At 35.6% G+C, this 18376-nt stretch overlaps 1 protein-coding gene across 1 annotated transcript in view; it reads right to left on the bottom strand.

The window, feature by feature from the left end:
* Positions 1-18376, bottom strand: part of TRDMT1 (tRNA aspartic acid methyltransferase 1) — a 55307-nt gene that overhangs the window by 23769 nt on the left and 13162 nt on the right. The window contains exon 2 of the mRNA XM_035021545.1: positions 5070-5179. Within this exon, the coding sequence (XP_034877436.1) occupies positions 5070-5179 (110 nt within the window). The remainder of the gene's footprint in view (positions 1-5069; positions 5180-18376) is intronic.

The raw sequence follows: 18376 nt of genomic DNA, 5'->3' as shown, positions 1-18376 counted from the left end.
GTGCCCATCAACTGATGAATGGATAAAGACGATCACACACACACACACACACACACACACAACCACACACACAATGGTATATCACTCAGCCATTGAGAAGAATGAAATGTTGCCATTTGTAACGATGTGGCTAGAACCAGAGTGTATTATACTAAGCGAAATAAGTCAGAGAAAGACAACATGATTTCACTCAGATGTGGAATTTAAGAAACAAAACAGAAGACGGGCCCCTGGGTGGCTCAGTCGTTGGGCGTCTGCCTTCGGCTCAGGTCATGATCCCAGAGTCCTGGGATCAAGCCCCACATCAGGCTCCCTGCTCGGCGGGAGGCCTGCTTCTCCCTCTCCCACTCCCCCTGCTTGTGTTCCCTCTCTCGCTGTGTCTCTCTCTGTCAAATAAATAAAATAAAAATCTTAAAAAAAAAAAAGAAAAAAAGAGGGTGCCTGGGTGGCTCAGTCGTTAAGCGGCTGCCTTCGGCTCAGGTCATGATCCCAGGGTCCTGGGATCGAGTCCCACATCGGGCTCCCTGCTCGGCGGGAAGCCTGCTTCTCCCTCTCCCATTCCCCCTGCTTGTGTTCCTGCTCTCGCTATGTCTCTCTCTGTCAAATAAATAAATAAAATCTTTAAAAAAAAACAAAACAAAACAAAACAGAAGAACGAGTGTATTATACTAAGCAAAATAAGTCAGTCAGAGAAAGACAATTTAATTTACAGCATTAAATAACATGATTTCACTCATATGTGGAATTTAAGAAACAAAACAGAAGAACATATGGGAGGTGGGAAAAGAGAGAGAGGACAACAAACCATAAGAGACTCTTAACAATAGAGAACAAACCAAGGGTTGATGGAGGGAGGTGGGCAGGAAATGGGCTAGATAGGTGATGTGTATTAAGGTGGGCACTTATGATGAGCACTGGGTGTTGTGATGAACCACTGAATTCTACTCCTGAAACCAGTATTACACTGTATGTTAACTAACTAGAATTTAAATAAAATCTGGGAAAAAAGGACATTATAATGATAGAGGGGTCATTCCATCAAAAAAATTATAAAGTGTAAATACTTAATAACAGAGCTTTAAGATAAAATGGAGCAAAAACTGACAACACTAAAGGAAGACACATTCATGACTGTGGTTGGAAATTACAGCACCCTTCTCTCAGCAACTGATAGAAAAAATCAGTAAGGATACAGAAAAATTGAACAACATTATCAACCAACTTGACCTGACTGACATTTACAGAGCATTCCACCCCATAAAAAAAGAATATATTCTTTTCAATACCATATAGAACATTCACTAGACCAAACTGAATTATGGGCCATAACACAAGTCTCAGCAATTTAAAATAACTGAAATTATACACAGTATGACCAAATAAAACAGAAATGAGAAATCAGTAACAGAAAGCTATCTGGAAAATATTATGAATATTTGGAAATTTAAACCCATACTTATAAATAACACATGGGCCAAAGAAGAAATCAGAAGGGAAATTGGAAAATATTTCTAACTATATGAAATCAACACAACATATGAAAATTTGTGGAATGTAGCCAAAACTTAGGAAAATCTACAGCATTAAATGTTTATATGAAAAAAAGGAAAACAATCTCAAGTAACTCATCTAAAGTCCCACTGCAAAAACTATTAAAAAACATAAATTAAATGCAAAGTAGAAAGAAATAATAAAGATGAGCAGAAATTAGTGAAGTAGTAAACAAATGGACAATAGATAATATCAATTGCATCCAAAGCTATTTACTTGAAAAGACCAATAAAATTGGTAAGCTTCCAGCTTCACTAGCATTTTACAAATTACTGACATCAGGAATGACCTACAGTACATCACTATAGAGTTCACATATAGAAAAAGGATATAAGGAAATATGAAAAAATCAAGCGAATACATTTGACAAATTAGATAAAATGGATAATTCCTTCAAGATCACAAATTTCTAAAACTAAATAAAAAATAAATAGGAAGCTTCACTAGTCTTTTAGCAATTAAATAAATTAAATTCATAGTTTAAAACCTTCCCACAAAGAAAACTTCAGGCCCAGATGGCCTCATTAACTAAATTCTATCAAACATTTATAGAGGAACTAATACTTGGTTTTCAAACTCTTCCAAAAAATATAAGGTTAATATAACCCTAATACTGAAACCATACTAAAACACTGAGGAGAAATAACAAATCACCTATGAAGCTAAATGTAAAATACTTAACAAAATATTAGCAAATTGAAACCAGCATTACATAAAAAAGGTAATAGATCATGACCAAGTAGGATTTATCCTAGGAATGCAATATTGACCTAACATTCAAAAACAGAAATTGATATAATCACCATATTAAAAGAATAAAAGGGGAATGATATAATCATGTCAAAAGATGCAAGAAAGATAGCATTTGATAAAATTCAAAACCCATTCATTATAAAAATTCTCAAAAAATGTAATAAAAGGAAATTTCCTCAACTTGATAAAATACATCTATAAAAAATCTACAACTAATATCATCCCAAACGGTAAATGACCGAATGTTTTGCCTCTAAGAACTGGAAGAAGGCAAGGATATCCAATGTAATCCTATTTAATCGACACTGTATAGAAGGTCCTAGACAATGCAATAAGACAAAAAAATAAGTCACACTGATTGGAAGGGAAAAGTAAAACTCTTTATTCTCAGACAATATGATTGTGTATGTAGAAAAAATCCTAAAAAAATCAAAGCTATCAGAATAAGTCAATATGACAAAGTCACAAGATAGAAGGTCAAACAAAAATATGTGTATTCCTATATGCTAGCAATAGGAAATAGTGGTAAAATAGTGGTTTTTTAAAATACCACTTACAATAGCATCAAAACCCACAAATATTTAGGGATAAATTAATTAACATATGTGCAAGATTTGTACAACAAATATTACAAAATATTACTGATATAAATTAAAGACTACCTAAATAGATGAAGAGAGATACCATGTTCATGGCCTGGAAGACTCAATTTTATTAAGATACCAATTCTTTTAAAACCAATCAGAATTCCAATCAAAATATCTTTTTGTAGAAATTGGCAAGGTTATTTGGAAATTTACACAGAAATGTAAAGTACAGTGTAGCCAAAATAATCTTGAAAGAAAAAACAACAGCAATTTGAGAACTTATGCTACCCAAATTCAATACATATTATAAAGCTATAATAATCAAAAGAGTGTGCTACTGGTGTAAGGAAAAACATACAGATACTACTGAAGAGAGAGTCCAGAAATAGACACACATTTATGACCTATTTTTTTTTATGAAAGTGTCAAGGAAATTGAGGAAAGGATAGTCATTTCAGAAAATGGTAAAAGAAAGAAAGAAAGAAAATGGTGCCAGGACAATGCTATATGCACTTGAAAAAAAAAATAAATGACTGCTACTTCAAACTACACCAAAAAGTAACTTTAAATGGGTCATCAACCTAAATGGAAAAGCCAAAACTATAAAATTTCCAGAAGAGGGGAAAATGGGGTAAACAAAAATTTTTTAGAACACACAGAAATGTGATCAAAAAACAAAGAAAGATAAATAACTTCTGCATTTTGATGAACACAGTTAAGGAAATGAAAAGACAAATTACTGAACTGGAGAAAATATTTGTTATATACATTTCTGACAGACAACTTGAATCCAGAAAACTTAAACAACTCTTACAATGAAAGGATGATATTACAAAAACACACCAAATAATAAAAATTGGCAAAAAATTTCATTACAGAAGAAGACACAGAAATGCACAACATTTTTAGCCATCAGAGAAATGCAAATTAGAATCATCACACACAAAAGAATCAGAACAGCACAACAGGCTCACTAGAATGGCTAAAATTTAAAAAATTAACAATATCAAGTGCTGGTAAGGATGTGAAACAACTGAAACACTCAAACATTGATTATGGGAGTGTGAAATGGTATAAACACTCTGGAAAACAGGATTTTCTCATAAAATTAAAGAAACCTACTATATGACCCAGCAATTCCAATTCTAGGTATTCATCTACAAGAAATGAAAACAAAGGTCCACACAAAAACCCTTACATGAATGTTCACAGCAACAGTTTTGTATAGTCAAAAACTGGAAATAACCTAAATGTCTAACATCATGTGACTGGATATATACATTATAGTACATAATATTTCACCGTATAGAATATTACCCAGCAATAATAACAAAGAACAGACTACTGATACGCACAACGACATGGGTGAATTCAAAAAATATCGTGCTAAATGAGCAAGTTACATTCATGATTTTATTTGTGATATACTGGAAATGGAAAATTTAATCTGTAATGACAGAAAGCAGATCAGTCGTTGCCTGGGCATGGGACACTAAGGAACACTAGAGGGGATAGATGTTCTAAGTCTCGACTGTGGTGGTTACACACTTGTAGTCAAAACTCAAACTACACACAAATGAGTGCAGTTTATTATAAATAAATTATAGCTTCATGAGAAATTTGTTGTAAAATGTTTCACAAGAAAATGGAGAAAAACACAATCTCATATTATTTAAAAAATAACAATGTACATCAGTGTTAAATACTTCTGCAGAGTTCATCAATGTACTTTTAACCTGTAATTTTGACAGGCTTGCTAAAATAAGAAGCATTCAATAAGTAATAGCCAGTGACTGCCTCTCTTGTTTTTACTCCTGTTATATATATATTGTGCATTACTATTGCTTGAAAGTAAAGAATTAAACAAAGTTTAATATCATTACAGAACCATGCATTTAGAAGTCAAGCATATTCTTACATTTCAATCTTTTGTCTCGGAGACCAAAATACTGACCTCTCTCATTCTCATTCTCTCAAACTGAAAATTAAAACTAAATAAGGGCCAAAAAGAGCATGCCATCTTCTTATAGATTATAAAATGTTGATTCCCTTCTAAACTTTTTCAGTTATATATGATTTATCCTCCAATGAAGACACCAGAAATCAGTATTTTACAGTGTTTTTCAATCACACTTTCCTTGCCATATACTTATTAAAACAATAAGCAACATTACTCACTTCGATTGTCTTGGCCAGTAACTGCGTGTGAGGAAAATTATACTTGTATACTTCATTAGCAACAGTGTTTACATCAATGGCAGCCACCACTTGTGCAGGTATACAGCTTTCTGTAATGATAAGTGGAATACCTTAAAATGTGAAGTCCTTAATATCAACTTGATCACTTTACAGAAAAGTCAAAATCCAGAATTTTGTAGTACACTTCCTCACATCCTCAATTATGTAGCTAGATCTCAGATTTCTAATGGACAACCAGGCCAGGGAGTTAGGCATGAAATGGAATATTTGCATACTTCTGGTTCATCTCTCTAAATAGCATTCTGATGCTAAAAATAAGATTTAAATGTTTTAGTCACTATCTGTTACATTTGCCTTCCTCACTCCATTAAGATGTACACTTATGAGTTAAATAGAAAGTTTTCCTAAGTTAAAACAAACCAAAAATAGAAAAGGGAAGTATATTTTTAAAAACCTATCACTTGGAACTCTATATAAATAAATTAACTACCATTTGCTCCTCACCTTCTAACATTAATACAAAGCTGCTTCCCAATATCACTAAAAATGCTTTTACATAAATTTTGGAAGGTTTTTAACAACAGTTTTATGGAGATATAATTCACATACCACAAAATTCACTTGTTTAAGGTTTAGGTAAGTTTTTAACTGAAATGAACAATTAATTGGTGTCCAAATATAAAAACTACATAGACTAAAAATTAAAAATCTTAACAGACCAGGACAGAAAGGAGTAAGGGAAATAATTTCAAGAGCATGCCTTCATTGCCCTTCTCTCTTGCTGCTAAAAAAAAAAAAATAATTCTGGGGGCACCTGGGTGGCTCAGTCATTAAGCATCTGCCTTCAGGTCAGGTCATGATCCCAGAGTCCTGGGATCGAGTTCCCACATTGGGCTCTCTGTTCAGCGGGTAACCTGCTTCTCCTTCTGCCTGTGCTCTCTCTCTCTCTCTCTCACTATCAAATAAATAAATAAAAGCTTAAAAAAAGAAAAAGAATTTAGATGTAAGGAGCTAGGGCTCATGTAGCAGGCACCAGAACTAAAACTCAGATCTCAGAAGATGGGGTAAAGAGGAAGGCTCACACACACACTCAGAAAATAATCACAACCATACACTGAGGCCTAAAAGAGATGATGTCCAAGACAAAACAAGGGCATAAATATCTCTAAGTAAATATTTGCTGAATGTCTACCAGGCTCAAGACACTCAGCTAGAACCAATTATCTCCTAGGTACCCTGCTGCCTTGTATGTAGGTCACTGGAAACTCTGAGGTCCAGTTAGTAATATCATAGGTAGCTGCCTCCAACTGAGTTTAGAATCAGTAACTAGTTATTTGCCTTAGTATAAAGTTATAAATAATACCTTTGTCAAAGGTATCAGAGAAATCTTGAAACATAAATCAAGAAGGCTTTTAAACAAATAAAAAAATTAGTATATAAGGATTATTTTGCAAAATCACAAACCTGTTATAATTCAGATCAAGAACTAAGTTACTACTAAGCATTGTATGAGAGCTCAGAATTACATAAATTTCATTGAATTATTTCACTGTTTTGTTAAATAAGGTATCTTGTCATTAGCATGATGAAGCCTGCTTGCATTTTATATGCAGCAATCTGGGACTGCCTGGAGTTGGTTAATATGACTTTTCTCTTTTTTCAGGCTGACTGACAATACACAGTGATGTGCCGAATCTGTACCACAATCAATAATTAATTTTATGTTCTTGTATTATGTGCCTGAAAGACATAAAAACTTACATAAATCAACTGCCAAGTTAATGTTTTATGTGGCTATCCAAGAACCAATGAACCAAAAATTCTTTCTCGGAAAATAACAGATTTTAAAAGTCAGTAAGCAAAAGCACTGTTGTTTATTGCATTATTTTAGAGTGTTATAAAATTAGGATCCAGTGCATGGCCTAAAAAGTTATTTCTGTGATGAGAAATGAATGTACTAAGATATTACTGACAATAATTCAACTTGCCTTTTCAAAACAGAATTGTTCTGGTGTACGGATGTGTTTCTAAGGAAAAAGTTAGATTTATAAATGACCATTTTAAAAAAGCAAATCTGGTTGTATGTAAGTGATGAGTCACTGAATTCTACTTCAGAAACCAATATTGTACTGTATGTTAACTGACGAAAATTTAAATAAAATGAATAAATAAGTAAATAAGCAAAACTGTCAATTCTGTCGAAATCTGAAATTGAGATCCAAAGACAAGTTGTCTTGATATTTTCTACTGTATACTTCAAATCTATAGCCTCCAAAAATCTTTGTCAAGCCATGTACACATATTTTGAAAATGTTTAACTAAAAATACCAAAGTGAATATAACTCAATAGAATTTTGCATAAATGAGCTCTACTACTTAAATCATGTAGGAGAGGTAATTCTTGCAGGGGAGAGGGAACCCATCAGGATCTTTTAGTAGCATGGAGGGTAGGGATGTGTTTTCAGCACTGTGATCTACTGCTCTACCTGGATGTTATTCATGATATTTCAGTTATTACTCTGATTGCATATTTATCAACAGGAAGCATGGGTATAAAAGGTACGACACTCTAGTTAGAGAAATGCATATAAATGATGTTAAAAGATTGTCAGATTGGATCTACAAGGAAAAGACAAGGGGTATCATGCTCCTGTTTAACCAACTGAGCTACCCAGGCGCCCCATATTCCTGTTTACATGAGGACTGAATTTAAAAAGGCAGAGTTAGTTATACCAAGAGAGACCTTCTAGGGAGATGCAAGAAATGTCACCAACAATACATGCGTAATTCCTGCTCTCACGTATGGCTCTTATTGAAGTAGGCAAGAATCAAACACACACACACATACCATATTTGAATAGCAATAATTTTCCTTCTTTTTCTGATCACTCTTTCTGGAAAAGTTGTAGGGAAAAACTGGTTGGTAGTAGTGAAAGGGTACAAGTTTACACTCTTATCTGCCTTTCCTAACCAAATAAATCAGAAAGTTTAATTGTGCATAGTTATTAAGGTGGGGAAAAATTCAATTTTTAAAAATGTAAATATAAAATTAACCAACCCATTTTGAAATAAGGAAAGTAGCTTATTTTTTTCCTTCTTTTTCTTCTTTATCATTTATTTTCTGATTTGTATCTCAGATAGGTGAGTAATTACTTGAATGAGCTCATTATGACCATACCTGAGATACCTAATCAGGTATGTTAACACTGACATCTAGTTGTGAAATGGAAGATCAGTGGAACATATCCCATGTCTATTTTCCTTCATTCAAAATGACAGCTTAAGAATAAAAGTACTAAGCAAAAGCAGATCTGAAAGGATTCTGAATTTAAAATGATTGCTAAATGTTTTATCCCTATTGGCAAAGTATATTTCTTTTTTTAAAGATTCTTGCTTTTCAAAACTTGCAAATAAATTATTTCTCTGAATTAAATAAAATTTAAAATAAGTTTCAAAATTCATCCAATTTCCTTAGAAAATCGCCTTAGAAGTTTAGCTAACAGTAAACAACAAAAAAACTTACTTTGGGTCAAGACATACACTAGATCGTTCTTTCTAAGATCTAACTAAATACAAGGGCCCATCAACCAGAGAGTGGACAGAAACTGCTTGAGATATGTGTACAGACCAGAGCTGGGAAGTGGCACCAGAGAAAAAGGTACCAAATTAATGTTTAAAAAGGAGCACACTGAATTTACATGGAAAGGAAAATAAAGATCCTATGCTAGATAATACAATGCAATTTGGAGAAGAGGAGGATTGCCTCCTCCATTTTGAGGAGGACATTGAGAAAGAACAAAGGTATAAGAAAGAAGAAGAACATGATAGTTTGCGCTTTCTGGCCTTTTTACTATTGGTTTGTTTCTACTATTGAAAAAGAAACGTAATGGCTGGCACTCTAATTACCATGTTAATCCATGAAGAGAAGGGCCACTTTACAGAGCTAGCGAAGCAAAGAACTGGAAGGAGTTGAGGTCCTGAAGGATTTCATGGAATCACCATAGCAGCCCTAGATTACTATGTCTAGACTCACTTTTTTTTTTTTTAAGATTTATTTATTTTAGAGAGAGAGTGAGAGAGGGAGAGAATCTCAAGCAGACTCACCGCTGAGCACACAGCCCTAAACGGGGCTCTATTCACGACCCTGAGATCACGACCTGAGCTGAAATCAGAGCCACCAAGCGCTCCTAGACTTACTTTATGTGAGAAAGAAACAAACTTCTACCTTCTTTAGTCACTATTATTTTGGATGTCTCTATTATTGACATTTGACATTGGATGTCTCTATTATTGACATTTGAACCTAATGCTAACAGATGCATGAACCTAATCCTAACAGTTCCTCAGTTGTTTAGATGGCTGTGTGTGTGTGTATGTGTGTGTGTGTCTGTGTGTGTCTGAGCATGTGGTGAGAAGAGAATTTCAGGTTCAATTCCTGTTTAGACCGGATCAATATAACTCAAAAAACATTTATTGAGTGATGTGTGCCAAGCATTTTGCTAGACTCACAGGGATGGATATATAAAGTTTATATTTAGGGAGGTCAGGGGAGTTTTAAAATTAAAGCAACATTGTTTTTCTCTAAGGTACAAGAATTCCTCCTTTAATATAAAAGATGAAAAAAAATATAAAAGGTGATTTCCCCCCAAATTTTCCTTACGAAGTGAATTTCTACCAAGCAAATACTTTCTTCATTATTTTTAAATTTTTATTATTGAAGTATAGTTGACATACAATATTAGCTTCAGGTGTATACATAGTGATTCAACAATTCTATACATTACTCAGTGCTCACCACAATGTGTTGTCACCATTTGTCATCATATAATGTTATTTCTTCGTTATTTTTTAAAAGTCACATCTATGTTACCGTGAGGAGAAAAACTCTGGAGGCTTGATTTAAGAGAATATAAAAATTTTGGAAAACTAAGTAAAATCATATATTCAATAAACAACTCAAAAATCTAATATGAATAATATTAATAGGAATACCAGCACTAATAACACCACCACGGTACACTCAGAATCTCAAAAGCAAAACCGCTGAAACTCTGGAACAGTGATAATCAGCCTCACATATTTCCTAACCCCAGTAATCTCTTGTTAAATATTTTTGCACGGCGAGACTTCCTCAGATGATTTATCATAATACTGATTAGAAGGTGACATGAAGCTACCACTAAGGAAGCTCTGGTTTCCCTTTGGAATGATGGCTGAAGTGTTACCCAACAGCCTCTGTGGTTCTTGACATAAAACAAAGGTCAAACTATAAATATTGATAATGATAACTAAAGAGAGGACAAAACCTTAACTTCTCAGGCTTTCATGCAACAGATCTTCTAATGATTACTAAGTGTTCATAAGCCCTTTTTATAAAAGGTGCTTGGTGTTTTAAAATGATTTATTGTCCTAAGATAAAGAAATGTCTCCTTCCATCAAGTTTTGATAAGTTTTAAGACTTGGAAAGCAGGGCGCCTGGGTGGCTCAGTTGGTTGAGCGACTGCCTTCGGCTCAGGTCATGATCCTGGAGTCCCGGGATCGAGTCCCGCATCGGGCTCCCTGTTCGGCGAGGAGCCTGCTTCTTCCTCTAACCCTCCCCCCTCTCATGTACTCTCTCTCTCTCTCATTCTCGCTCTCTCAAATAAATAAATCTTTAAAAAATAAAAAGACTTGGAAAGCAGTATTAGATGGCTTATTTTTAAATTCTATTTTGTTTGAAAGAAAGATAAACCTTCATTTGTTTTTGTTCCTTATAGAAAAGTCTGTATTTGGGCGCCTGGGTGGCTCAGTTGGTTAAGCAACTGCCTTCGGCTCAGGTCATGATCCTGGAGTCCCGGGATCGAGTCCCGCATCGGGCTCCCTGCTCGGCAGGGAGTCTGCTTCTCCCTCTGACCCTCCTCCCTCTCATGCTCTCTGTCTCTCATTCTCTCTGTCTCAAATAAATAAATAAAATCTTTAAAAAAAAGAAAAGTCTGTATTTTAGAAACCTTATCAAGAGAGATGGTCAGTGTTCCATGGACATGTTTATTTATAAGCTACACATATCAATATATGTAACAATGTCAATTTTTTTAAAAAGCAAGATAGCATCAAATGCTCTTTTTTTCCTGAACTCATATCAGTAAATTTGCACTTACGGGGTTTCCCAGGATTCTTCCCAGACTGTAATGGAATCATTCTATAGCTTCTAAGTCATCTGGTAGTTCACCACGGTCTTCCCAATAAAATCCAAACTTCTTAGCATGATGTGGACCCTGCATACCTGTCTAGCCTCCTCTTTTGACACTGTCCCTCGAGTCCAATTCACTCTTCCAATTCACAGTCACTACACTCATACACATACGCTTTTTTCCCCAGGTAATACCCAACTACTTATCATGCCCCAGATGGGCCATAATTTCTCAATCCTAGTACCTCTGTATATAAAAGCCCATCCTACCCTGTCCAACCTCTGACACCATCTCTCTTGTCCTAGATCATTCTCATTGGTCCCTCAGGACTCCCTCAGCTTAGGCGTGACTCCTCCAGGCAGCTTTCACTGAGCCTGCTGGAGTGAAATGGGGGCCGGTCCCTCGGTCATGGTGCTGGGTAGTTCACACTATGGTCACATTTGTCCCAGGACACTGCCTCTCTCACTAGACTACACGATCTGATAGAGCCCAGGCAGTGGCTTGTACATCAGAGTACTCACAGCACCCAGACATTGCCAGAACTGGCACCCACTTGGCCTCCAATAAACATCTCCTGACCTAATAGTATGAAAATGAGTGAATTTGATCCCTAAAACCAACTCCTTATAATTGTTCATTTCCTTCTTCAATGTTCTGTTCCTCAGAACAGGATTAGCTTAAAAAGTCTTTAATAATCCTGTACTTCTGTGTTCATCAAAGCCTAAAAGACCGATTTTAGGTAGATTGTTTGACATTTAGGTCAAATGTTTACCTTGGCAACACAATGAAGTTTCCAGAATGGCCTACAGAATTCTATTTATCTTACAAATATGTTAAATAATAGCACCAATAGTGCTACTGTCGGGCAATTATAAATACTTATTAGAGTACCTATCATGTACTGGGCATTCTGCTGGGTACTGAGAATACAAGATGAGATGAGTGGACATCTGTGTTGTGCTTTACCAGCATCTAGTATGCTTCTCTAGCAATAGTCCCAGAGTTTCTTTTGGGGATCTTACCACACTCACTTTCTGTCAAATGGTTCAGACGGCCTCAACCCCCTACCCCTGGTTTCACTTAAAGCATGTGTCAAGCCTGAGCCAAGACTTGCAGAGTGATTTCGGAGAGGGCAAACAACTCAAAGTAAGCCAATGAGGCACAATAAGAGGGAACACCTGACTTTTTCCTGGGCAACTGGAAAGAGATGCTTGATTTTCTTTTTTTTTTTTTTAGATTTTTATTTATTTGACAGAGAGAAAGACAGCAAGAGGGAACACAAGCAGGGGGAGTGGGAGTGGGAGAGTCCCACATTGGGCTTCTTGCTCCACAGGGAGCCTGCTTCTCCCTCTGCCTCTGCCTGCCACTCCCCCTGCTAGTAGTGCTCTATCTCTCTCTCTGACAAATATCTCTCTCTCTGACAAAATCTTTAAAAAAATAAAATAGAATAAAATTCATCCATGGGGCGCCTGGGTGACTCAGTTGGTTAAGCCTCTGCCTTCGGCTCAGGTAATGATCGTGGAGTCTCAGGATCAAGCCTCATGTCAGGCCCTCTGCTCAGTGGGGAATCGATTTCTTCCTTTCCCTCTGCCCCTCTCCCCTGCTCATGCTTGCTGTCTCTCAAATAAATAAATAAAATCTTCTTTAAAAAATGCACCCAATCCATAAAGAACAAAACTGAGACAGATACAGAGAGAAAGAAAACTGGTTCCTGGTAACACAATTTGAGCCGCTTTAAGCTGTACCCCAAACCAAGCCTATATTTGATCTTAGTCATTACATGAGTATTTACAACTTTTATGTAAACCAGTTTGGATTGTTTTCTGTAACTTGGAAATAACAGTTCTCATAGGCATTTAAGAGAACACACACTTAAATATCACTTGTCACTAAGAGGAAATGCATTTCAAATTCCAACTTGGCAAGCAAAACAACATGAACATCAAAAGCCTTGTGAATAAGAAATTAATTCACTACATAGCTACAAAAAAAAACACTTCTCTTGATCAAACACTCCCCAAGTGTCCTAAATTGAGGCAATATTTGCAGGAGTCCCAACTTGGGAGGCAAGGACTTCGTTACAGGTCTACCTAATTACTTTATCCTATACATGTATTCTAAATACAACAAACATGCAGACAGCCTTCTGTAAGCTGTATCCCCAATGTCTTTTAAGGAGCATATAGTATTTTCAGTTGAACGGTCTTATTAATTTTTTAAAAATTCAAGTTCTAAAAGTAAAAATGGTCAAAATAGAAATTTCAATGACAGGCAATTCAAAATAAAGAATTTCATATCATCAATTAACATAAAATGATGCTGCACCTCACCAATAATGACAGAAATCCACATTAATCAGTTTTACTTATCAGACTAGGAAAGCTTTTATAAGATGAACACTGTCTAGTACGAACAAGAGTTTGAAAAAATGTGCCCTTCTTCATGTTGGCTCTAGTGTACACAGATTCAACTCCTCTATCATTCATCCTAGCTATTCCGCTTGTGACAATTTATGCTAAGGAGATATTTGGACGATGTAAGTGTAAGACTGTCATATTAAAAATGATACCCATATATACTGATGTGGAGTGAAACAGATTTTTTAAGCACACACACAAAAAAAGTCACTAACTATCTTGTTCGGTATATAATATAATAATCCAAGTTTTGTATAGTGTATGTGTATGTACCCATATTAAGGAAAAAAAAAAAAAAACAGCAAATTTGACGGGCTATCTCTTGGTGGTAGAGGGAATTTAGAAGTAATTTTTTTTCTTTCTTTAAACTTTTTTGATTACTTGGTCTTTTTCTTGACAATAAGAATGGAATGCTTTTTTTTTTTTTTAAGATTTTATTTATTTATTTATTTTTTGGCAGAGAGAGACACAGTGAGAGAGGGAACACAAGCAGGGGCAGAGGGAGAGGGAGAAGCAGGCATCCCGCCAAGCAGGGAGCCTGATTTGGGGTCGATCCCAGGACCCTGGGATCATGACCCGAGCCGAAGGCAGACGCTTAATGACTGAGCCACCCAGGCGCCCCAAGAATGGAATGCTTTTAAAATCAGTGAAAAGCAAACACACATAAAATTATTTTTATCTTGGAACAAAAGAATTCAATATTTCTCTTGGTTGTGACCCTGAGAAATCACAAAGGGAAAGTATCAAGGACAGATAAGAAAGGTTTGGATACATTCTCAAAACATGTTCATTAAACTGTAAAACCACACACACACACACACACACATACAAACACCAGTAAACAGTTATAACTCAATGCGTATTTTATCCCACCAACTCAATAACAGTCAAGAGAATAAAAAACAAGAATTAAATTGCTACAGTTCTTTAGAGCTCAACAAATATGGCCTATGGCCAAAAATGTAATGAGTTGAAAGCTACCTATTTACATACTTAGAATTCAAAGGATATAAATCTGTCTTCTCCATTTTTCCCATGACATTTAAGGCCTTCCTCTTAATCTCTTAAAGGCATTACCGGTGATTAAAAACATTTATTTAAATGGTTTAAGAAATAAGCAATATAAACACATGTGATCCAGCCTATTACAGGTTTAAGCAGCAAAGACTTTGTTTTACGTAAATTTGCTTTGAATGAACGAACATCTATGAATGGTTCATCACTATAAATATATCAAAACATTCTTTGTTGATATTTTCTTATAATTTAAAAGATGATCATTTTTTTAAAGACGATCATTTCTGATATACTCATGGAAGTCAATGAAGAAATGATATAAGCATTAGTACTATGTATCTAATCACTATGAATGAAAAAAGACTTGTAAAAATAGAATTATGTTATCAAACATAAAGATCCCAAAAATTAAACTAAAAACTCCTCTCTAAATTTGTCCTGCCATTCTGAGTCCCTCTTTGCTTTATATATGGTAAACCTTCTTTAAAGCTTATTATTTTCATCATTATTGACTTCATAAAGTTTTAAACCCTATCCTGAATTTCTGCTACAGGCACCTCTAAAAGAATTAAGTTTAGGGGCACCTGGGTGGCTCAGTCAGTTAAATGTCTGCCTGCTTGTGGCTCAGGTCATAATCCCGGGGTTGGGCCCCACATCAGGCTCCCTGCTCAGCTGGGAGTCTGCTTCTCCTTCCCCCTCTGCCCCTTCCCCTCCTCATGCTCTCTCTCTCTCTCACTCTTTCTTTCAAATAAATAAAATATTTTAAAAAAATAAAAAAGAATTAAGTTTACAATTTTGAACTGAACCAGAAAGTAAAGTCTGTCCTAAGACCTTAGAGGAAAAAGCACTTCAATTATTTCATTCCTCATTTTCTTTTTCTGAGTCTCCTCCCGATTATATATTTCTCTGCAAACCTTCTTCCATTAAGCCACATGGTATTCAACACATACTAGCTATCACTGTTTTTTTTAATCAAGCCTATCATAGACACACCCTACAGAGATTCTTTATTCAGTATGTGTGTGTGTGTGTGTGTGTATATTCACAGGTCCTCAGAAAGATTTAGGATATGGATATCTAGCTATCTAGCTCTTTCTCTGCCTGTGTTTGAAGTTTCGCTCCACGATTTCCAGCTGTGTGACTTAGGCAAGTCACCTGACTTCATTAAGCCTCAGTGTCTTTATCTGTAAAAGTAAGAGAATAGAGATAATAAAGTACCTATGTCATAAGGTTTTCTGAGGATTAAATTAGCTAATACCTATAAAGTTTACATTTGTGCTGGCCATATACTAATTACTCAATAAATTTTTGCTATGATTATTATCACAAGTCCAAAGACTTTTTAAACTAAGAATAGCAAATGCTAGAAAGGACCGGTGTGACAGGAACCCTCACTGCAGGTGTATCAATGGAGGATTCAGTGTTTGAGAGAGCAGTTTGGCAGTATGCATCTAAAGCCTTCAAAACTGCTTGGACTTAGCAATTTTATACTTCGGCACGTATCCTAAGGTGTGGAAGGCAGAACAGTGAGCTCCCCCCGCCCCCACAAAAAATTGTCCCCATCCTAATCCATGAAACCTGTGACAACGTTACCTTACCTGGCAACAGATATGACTAAAGATCTTAAAAAGAGGGGATTATCCTAGGTTATGCAGGTAAGGCCCAGTGTGATCACAAGAAGGATGGAGGAGGGTTAGAGTCAGAGAAGGAGAAGGGATGAAAGAAGCAGAGGTCAGAGAGAAAGACTGGAAGATGCTGCACTTCCAGCTTTGAAGACAGAGGAAGAAGTCACAAGCCAAGAAACGCAGGTGACCTCTGGAAGCTGGAAAAGGCAAAGAAACGCACTGTCCCCTTCAGCTTCCAGAAGGAAATACCTCAGGCAAAACCTTGATTTTAAGACTTCTGATCTCCAGCGTTATAAGATAATAAATTTGTGTTACTTTAAGCCATTAAGTTTGTGGTAATGTGTTATAGCAGCAATAGGAAACCAATATATAAGGCAATAACAGAGATGTGAAGAAAAGATTTATATGAAGGATAAATGCTATTTTATTTATAATAGTGAGAAACCATAAGCAACATAAATATCCTAAAATAGTTGATTGCTTTGAACAAGTGGAACTTCCATAAAATGGAATATCACACAACGATTAAAAACCAAGTTTAAAAATATATTTAATAACAAGGCAAACTTCAAAATATTCTCAGTGAAAAAAGAAAGCTATAGTTTATTTTAATGTTAATGAACACCTGTCAAATAAAGATTGAAAGATATAATACAAATTCTCAACAGTGTTTATCCCTGCATGAACAGCATGTATAATTTTTATTTTGAAATTTTCTTCTTCATTTGTGTAGCATAAGTATTTCCCAGTAAACTATAATCTCAAGGAAAAGAATATAGCTGTCTTGTTACTGCTGTATCCCCATTGTGCAGCAAAGTAACTGACACAGAAACCATGCAAAAATTATGTGCTGAACGAATAACCGAGTATGTTTTCAGTATTTCCTAATGTTTTCCGCCCTTGGGACTTCTCGGATTCCAGGAGAGTTATGGTTCCCAAGTCCAAATGGTCCCCTTTCTTAATGCAGTGAGAGATAAATCTTGACAAATTCACTATAAATGTCTTGATGATTAATGTGCGCAATCATGCTGTTGGATTGGATGGACGGGGGACAGCTTAAAATTGCAACATTACTCTATTAATCAGGTGAGATGATAAAGCATTTCCTAATTTTTAAACAAATATATAGTTAAAAATAAAAAGAATAAGTGTAAAAATATTTTTAAATATTCAGCTTCACTAGTGATAAAATTAAAATAACAATTTCACATGGTTAACTATATAGTTTTAAATATTATATTGGTATATTTATGGTCACAAAAACATTACTGGATATAAATTGGTATATCCTTTTAAAAAGTAACTTGAGGGGTGCCTGGGTGGTACAGTCAGTTAAGAATCCAACTCTTGATTTTGGCTCAGGTCATGATCTCAGGGTCGTGAAATCAAGCCCCCCATCGGGCTCTACACTCGGTGTGGAATCTGCTTAAGATTCTCTCTCCCTCTGCCTCTGCCCCTCCACCTTGTGTTCTCTCTCACTCTCTCAAGTAAATAAATCTTTAAAGAAATAAAAATAAAAAGTAACTTCACAATATCATCAGTCTTTAAAATGTTCATGCTCTAGAACTTATTCACTCATTCAACAAATACTGAGCATCTACGATGCAACAAGTACCATTCTAGGTGCCAAGGGTATAACAGTGAACAAAACAGAATGAAACAAACAAACAAAAATATCCCTACCCTCATGGAGCTTACATTTTAGAAGGGGAGGCAGTCATTTTAAAACATAAACAAGCGGCGTCTGGGTGGCTCATTCGGTTAAGTGGCAGACTCTTGATTTCAGCTCAGGTCATGATCTCAGGGTTGTGAGATCAAGCCCCACATCAGGCTCCATGGGGAGTCGGCTTGAGGAATCTCTCCTTCTCCTTCTGCCCCTGCCCCCGCTCACTTTCTCTCTCTCTCTAAAATAACTAAATCTTAAAAAAAACATAAACAAGTAAAATATTTAATATGGTAGGCAGTAATAAGTGCTGAGGGGAAGAATAAATCAGGAAGGAGGATAGGAAGGCAAAGTAGAAACAGTAATTTTTGATAGTGGCCAGGGAAGCCCTGAG

This window comes from Mirounga leonina, unplaced genomic scaffold, assembly GCF_011800145.1.
Source record: "Mirounga leonina isolate KUSES-001 unplaced genomic scaffold, KU_Mleo_1.0 Mir_175, whole genome shotgun sequence".
Classification (NCBI taxonomy): Eukaryota; Metazoa; Chordata; class Mammalia; order Carnivora; family Phocidae; genus Mirounga; species Mirounga leonina.
This window is presented reverse-complemented; position numbering and strand designations above follow the sequence as displayed.